The following is a 6,449-nucleotide window of genomic DNA, read 5'->3' as shown; positions in this document are numbered from 1 at the left end:
TATGGAGGAACCTCTGTAGCCATCCGTCCTGATTTTTAACTACCACACATAGATGTGGGACCAGCCCTTCAGAGTCTCCGCCCATCCCACAAGTCTCAATTTGGCTTCTTCTGTATATCCTTAGTTGTAGGACTTAAGTTCAGCTTGATTTCAGATGATTATGAATGGTGTTTGTTCTGTAATTTAGTTGCAATTTTGAGGTCATTGAGGGAGGTTCCAAGTACTGTTTACTTATGCCACCATCTTGACGAACCACTTCAGTGGCAAATATTTTTGATCCATAAGTAAGTATACATGGCAATCATGATCTTATTTATGGGATATGTGGGATATCTGAAAATGAAATTGTTTCCAAAAATTCAAGATTTATATGTGCACCCTTCTTCCTTGACACAGCAGTTTAACGGGATGTGTTCACCTGGGTTAATTAATGTGCATTTTAATTAAGATAGAATTCTATAGTAGAAAACAAATTTTAAATTACGTATATTAATACAGTCTCCACTGTAAAAGATCAAAGTAATATAGTTAAAAAAAAAACAACCCTTAACTCAATACCTAATCCGAGTCTTCTCCTAGGGGTAGTTGCTGTTACCAATTTGAATTATACCTTCCCAGAACTATTTTAATGCATGTACATACAAATATTTGTACAAACTTTTATTTTGAGTTCAATGCCTTTTTTTAAAAAATAAAACCCTCTTAAGTGTCAAGTAATACATGTTTTTCTGCATATAAAATATACATTTTTTAATAATTCTGTCAGGCCACAAGCACAATAGAGATTATTTCCACCGTGTGTACATCAGCAGTGCTGCCTCATCTGAAACGTTTAAGCTTTAACCTTGATAGTTTTTTCTTAATCCCTGGCAAAAAGGAATTTGGCAGGAGCACAGTACAAGTAGCCTTTTAACCAGGTTTAGGGAACAGTGTCACCTGGTGGCCACTGAGGTATTTCAGAGGAGGCAACCGGCTGGCATTTTGTCAGAAATCATTAACTTCCCCTTCTCCTTACTTGAGACGGGTAGGTTCGGGATGAGCTCCTTCTCATCTAAAAAGGGCCTCCTTCTAGCGGTCTACCATAGGACCTCCAAAATTACGACCGACCCGGAGCCCTCTTAGGGCGCCCTTTTTTGCAGTCCTTTGCTGAGTGGCGCCTCAGGGAGCAGCCCGCGTCCCCTTGGCCAGTCCCGGCCCCGCCCGTCCCGCTTCAGCCGCCTGCGCAGCGCGCCGGGTCCCTTCCGGCCCCGCCCCGCTGCTACCGGCCCTCGCCTGCCCTCCTGGGCTCTGACCCTAAATTCTGACCTGCCGTCTGGCAGGCTCGAGGCCCCTCTGTGCCCTGGGTCAAATCGAGAAGCTCCGGGTGCCATGAGGCGATGGGCTCAGGCCGCGTTCCGAACCCCTGGGGCCCGCCTCCAGCTCCGGAGGTCGATGTCCACAGCGTCCCATTTCTCCCAAAAGGCCGCGACCCTGACCGTCACGCCCAAGACTGGTCTGGCTGACGAGCTTCTGGATATTAAAGTGGAAGGCTTAGGACACAGGGAGCGGGTGACACTGAGGGCGTCGGCTGTTAGCTACCGAGGTCGCCTCTTCCACTCACGGGCCCACTTCGAGTCGGACGGCCGCGGGGGGCTGGACCTGGCTCGGGACCCGGCTCTGGGCGGCGACTTCACGGGCGTGGAGCCAATGGGGCTCTTGTGGAGCCTCACGCCAGCCAGCTCGAAGGACCCCTGCCTCAACCAGATGCCGAGGGGTGTGTTGAAAACGCCCCTCAAAGTGGAGGTGACCGTCCACCCCACCCCGCAGCAGCCGGAGGTGCCGCTGGGCCCGGCGCTGGCCTCGGCCCAGGTGCAGCGCTGGTTCTCCCGTCCCGAGCTGTCCCGCGCTCGGCTGCAAGCCGGCCGCCTGCGGGGCGTCTTCCTGCTGCCCCCAGGTGCGTGAGGCCTTGCCCGCAGAGGGCCTTGCAGCTGGACAGTTTTGCTAGCTAATTGGTCATCGTAATTTCTTTGTTTTGTCGCCTAAGTGGCCATGTTAATTTCCCTAAGTGGTGACTGGAATTTAAATTTAAATTGCATCTGCCCACTCTAAGTTCCTTGGTGCAGCAGGCTGTATTCCTTGCGAGCATACACCCTGCAGGCTTGCTGTGTTCGGCATGGTTGCTGTAAAGTGTCTAGCATTAAATGCTTGTCTGCCTGTCTAGTAGGCAGAGCTTTGTTGATTTAACTTTTGCTCATCATTTCTGGTAAAAATGATGAGATTGATGGATACAAATCTTTCATTTGTGTCTGTTAAGTCCCAAAGTGAATAAAGTCCTATTATACTGGCTTCATTTTAGGATAAAGGTGACCTTTAAAAAAAAAATTATTGAGAGAGAGAAAGAAAGAGAAACACTGATTTGTTGTTCCATTTATTTATGCATTCATCGGTTGATTCTTGTGTGTGCCCTGACCAGGGATCGAATCCACAACCTTGGCCTGTTGGGAGGACACTAACCAGCTGAGCTACCCAGCCGGAGCCAAAGATGATATTTTTTGTTGTTGTTGTCTGACATTCTCTAATGCCTTGGAACCCTTCACCATGATGAAAAAAAACTATTTCATTTCTCACTTCATAGATCAAAGAGCAACTTCTTTTTATTGTAAATGAGAAACCAAGGCCTAAAGTATTTTAACCAAATCACACAACTAAGTGATGGTAAAATCAGGGTGCACTAAGACTCTTAGAGCCCCAAAATCTGACCTTCTTCGTAAACACAGCCTGTGTAAGTGAAACATGAGGGAACTTAAAAGTTTTTTACTTTTCCATGGACAAGAACAATGGTGTGGGGATTGACTATGGAAATGGGGGATGGACTTGAGGGAGGAGGGCAAAGGGAGAAAATTTGGGACAAATGTAATAGCATGAACAAATATTTAAAAAAAATTTTTGAAAGATTTTTTTATTAAAAAAAAACAAACCCCAGAAAACTTCTCTGGCATATCCCCTACTCTCCCGCTCAGGATCCTTAGGAACAACTAAGATCTTTCAAATGAGTGATTTAAGACCTTGTGGGGTGGTGGAGTGCTTTTTAAAAATAGCCAGTAAGATCCTAGCAAATATACATATTGGGGATTAAATTACTAAATTGAACTGAAACAAAAATAAATAAATTCTCAGTTATTTTAATGTGGAAAATCATGTTAATATTTTGAAGCCTGTGGCTGGAAAACTGTTACCAGAATGATTTGAGGGTTTGTATGTTATGACTTTTTCATGTTTTGCTTTAGGCTTTTTGGAACTAATCTTGAATCCAAAAATGATTGAGATTTATTTAATTTTAAAAAGAGCAGGGGAAGGTATATTGACATATCTGAATATTAAGAAAAGTACCTTATAAAAATCACATCCTTTATGTGTACAATATAGCTTTCACTATGGTAGCCCTACCTTGTTTCTAGATATGAAAACTTAGAACTAGTCTCTGGCCCTGGAATTTTAAATTTCTTAATTTGGTTTCTATCTTTATGTTTTTGTCTTTTATTCTGTTCTTGTAGATTTGTCTGGCATTGTTAATCTGAAAAACCCAGAAGCATATTTCTGAAAAATACTAAGAGTCAATTGGCTGAGAAACTCTTTTGGAATAGTGAATAAACAACACAATCTCCAATAGGAATGTTGAAACAGAAATAACAGATCAATATTAGGAAGATATTATTTTGACATTTTATTATACATATTGTTCAGTTTATACTTATATTACACCTTCATATAACATTTAAAATAGTTTAAACCTTGTCCTGGCCAGGTGGCCCAGTTGGTTGGAGCGTCACCTGGTACACCAAAAATAAAAAATAAAAAAATGCTTGTGGGTTCCATTCCCAGTCAGGGCACATACTAGGTTTCAGGGTTCCATCCCTGGTTGGGGCGTGTATGGGAGTTAATCCATCAATATTTCTCTCTCATGTTGATATTTCTCTCTTACCACCTGCACCCCCTAAAATCAGTAAACATAACACTTGGGTGAGGATTTTTTAAAAGTAATAATAAAAGAACATAGTTTAAATCTTGTTAAGTTATGGGTTTGGTGACTCTTACTATATTTTAAATTCATTGAAAAGTCAAAGGGCCCCTTAAAATGGATATCTTTTTATTAAATGAGGTATTATACATTCATAAGTCAAAGCCTGAAGAAATATTTGCTTAGATTTACTGGCACACTTGAAATCAAAACACTTTCCATATCTTTGGTATTAATTTTTGTATTTTTTTCCATTTCCCAGCAATTTTCTCATGGGGGAAAATATAAAGACACTTTTATATTTACAGTTTCAAAATAGCCCAAACAAGTGTCTACTTCAACCAAAACAATAATCCTATTTCAACCAAAACAGATGTTTTCTTTTCAAGGTAAATAGGCAAATGTTTAAAAAAGAGAGAAAAGATAAATTGATAGAATTTGACTTAGAAAATGTTACCTGGATATCATAGTGCATTAAATGCTCTGTCACTTAATTCAAGATTAATCCCCTTCTGTGGTTTATAGGAGATGGTCCTTTTCCTGGTTTGATTGATATGTTTGGTGATGGAGGATTGAATGAATCTCGAGCGAGTCTCCTGGCTTGTCGAGGTTTTGCTGCTCTAGCTTTGCCATTTTTTGGCTATGAAGATCTACCTCCAGTTATGAAGGACTTAAATTTAGATTACTTTGAAGAGGCAGCTAAATTTGTGCAAAGTCATCCAAAGGTGAGTGGGATACTAGAGAGGAGTGCTTTTAAAATAAAGTCATTAGCACTAGGAGAGAGTGAATATAGGAAGTGATACTAATGGGTTGGACAGTATATATAACACATACCTATTGAATAAATTAATGAATTAATGGATAAGTGAATAAGCAAGCTATCTGCTAAATATCTAAAACAGTTTTCTTTATATTGAGGGCTTTGTGACCCCATTGGCAATCATGCTTTCTTTTTCTTTTTCTTTCTCCTTGTTTGTCTTTTTCTTCAATCTTTAGGTCAAAGGTCCAAACATTGGAGTGATTGGTTCTGGCAAAGGGGCAGAGTTGGCAGTTTCCATGGCTAGCTTTCTCCCAAATATAGCTGCAGTTGTGAGCATCAATGGCTGCATCTCTAACACAGCTACTGCCCTTACATGTGGTGGATTAATCCTGCCAGGACTGCCTTTCAACCTAGACAAAATCTCTGCTACTGATTCAGGGGTGTATGACATTAAAGAAGCGCTCGAGGACCCTTTGGATCCAGCCTATCGGGAAAGCCGTATCCCCCTTGAAAAAGCCAGTGCCCATTTCCTTTTTATCGTTGGAGAGGATGACAGACATTGGAAGAGCTCTCTTTATGCTGACATAGCTGTGAAGCACCTCACAGACCATGGGAAGACAAATTTCACTCTTTTAAGCTACCCTAATGCTGGCCACAGGATAGATCCCCCTTACAGCCCTTTTTTTTCTGCAGCCTGGGATCCTGTATTGGGGGTATCAGTTTTGGGAGGTGGGCAGCTCAAAGCTCATGCTGTTGCTCAGATTGAGTCTTGGAAGAAGATCTTGGAGTTTTTGCACTTACATCTAGGGTAAAAGCTTACAAGCTAGACAGTTAAATTTAGAATATGCTCAGAACAAATTAGGAGAGAGATTGAATATTTTTGACAAAAGACAACTGAGATCTGGACTTCTAGCATCTGCCAGCTTTTAAAAGAAAAAAATATTCACTTCAAGTTCATCAGAGCCTGAAGCTATCCATGCTTCTTCATGTTTGGTTTGTCTGAGCTTGAACTCAAGGTAATTGCTAACCAATTTTCAATCTGCCATTTACCCACCCTTCCAATGATTTTTTAAAAACTGGTATATGATAATTTGTTTGCTGTATCTGTCCCAGAGGTTTTAAAACTCTTTAGACAAGGTAAACACATGAATATAGGCCCCTAGTTTTACGATGAAGGAAAATTGAGCTGTGATAGCTTATTCATAATAGTCAGAGGCTGGAATGAATTCTAATGAGATAATTTGGAGGCTAATTGGTGGTAGACAAGTCATAGAATCCTTTCTGTTGTTAATTAGATATTCACTTTTTTTCTAGTTGCTACCCATTGTAGGATCCTGAAGAAAAGTTAGAGATCCTAAGATAGTGCTTTAAAAATGGCACCCAAGTACTGAGAAATACTTTGATTCTCTACAGTTCCCTTGTCTCTGTATTTGTACTTTAAAAAAGTTTCCTTCACACTTGACCTCAAAAATATACATAAAAATAGGTAGATTCCAGGTTCTACTCCCATGTAGGCAATGTAGTTATCTGAGAGAAAGACAGAGCTCCTCCTTTCCACCTTCCACTACCTTCACCAGAAATGTAACTACGATTTGTTAGGTGAGCCTTAGCTTTTTAAAATATTTTTAGCCGAAGTTCTGAGTTTTGATTCTATACTCTAAGAATTAGGAGATATTAAAAGTTCCAGCCCTC

At 40.9% G+C, this 6,449-nt stretch overlaps 1 protein-coding gene across 1 annotated transcript; it reads left to right on the top strand.

Annotated features, from left to right (window-relative positions):
• Nucleotides 1–1,368: 1,368 nt before the first annotated feature.
• On the top strand, nt 1,369–5,631 carry LOC129066079 (acyl-coenzyme A thioesterase 1-like). Its single transcript, XM_054567606.1, has 3 exons — nt 1,369–1,933; nt 4,523–4,722; nt 4,994–5,631. Exons 1-3 carry the CDS (start codon nt 1,369–1,371, stop codon nt 5,567–5,569), a joined length of 1,341 nt encoding a protein of 446 aa, XP_054423581.1. The 3' UTR covers nt 5,570–5,631.
• Nucleotides 5,632–6,449: the final 818 nt, after the last annotated feature.

The sequence above is a fragment of the Pteronotus mesoamericanus genome, unplaced genomic scaffold, assembly GCF_021234165.1.
Source record: "Pteronotus mesoamericanus isolate MK-2021 breed Mesoamerican mustached bat unplaced genomic scaffold, CSHL_Meso_final contig_182, whole genome shotgun sequence".
In the NCBI taxonomy this organism is placed as follows: Eukaryota; Metazoa; Chordata; class Mammalia; order Chiroptera; family Mormoopidae; genus Pteronotus; species Pteronotus mesoamericanus.
The sequence above is the reverse complement of the archived record's forward strand: the minus strand, read 5'-3'. Positions and strand labels throughout refer to the sequence as shown.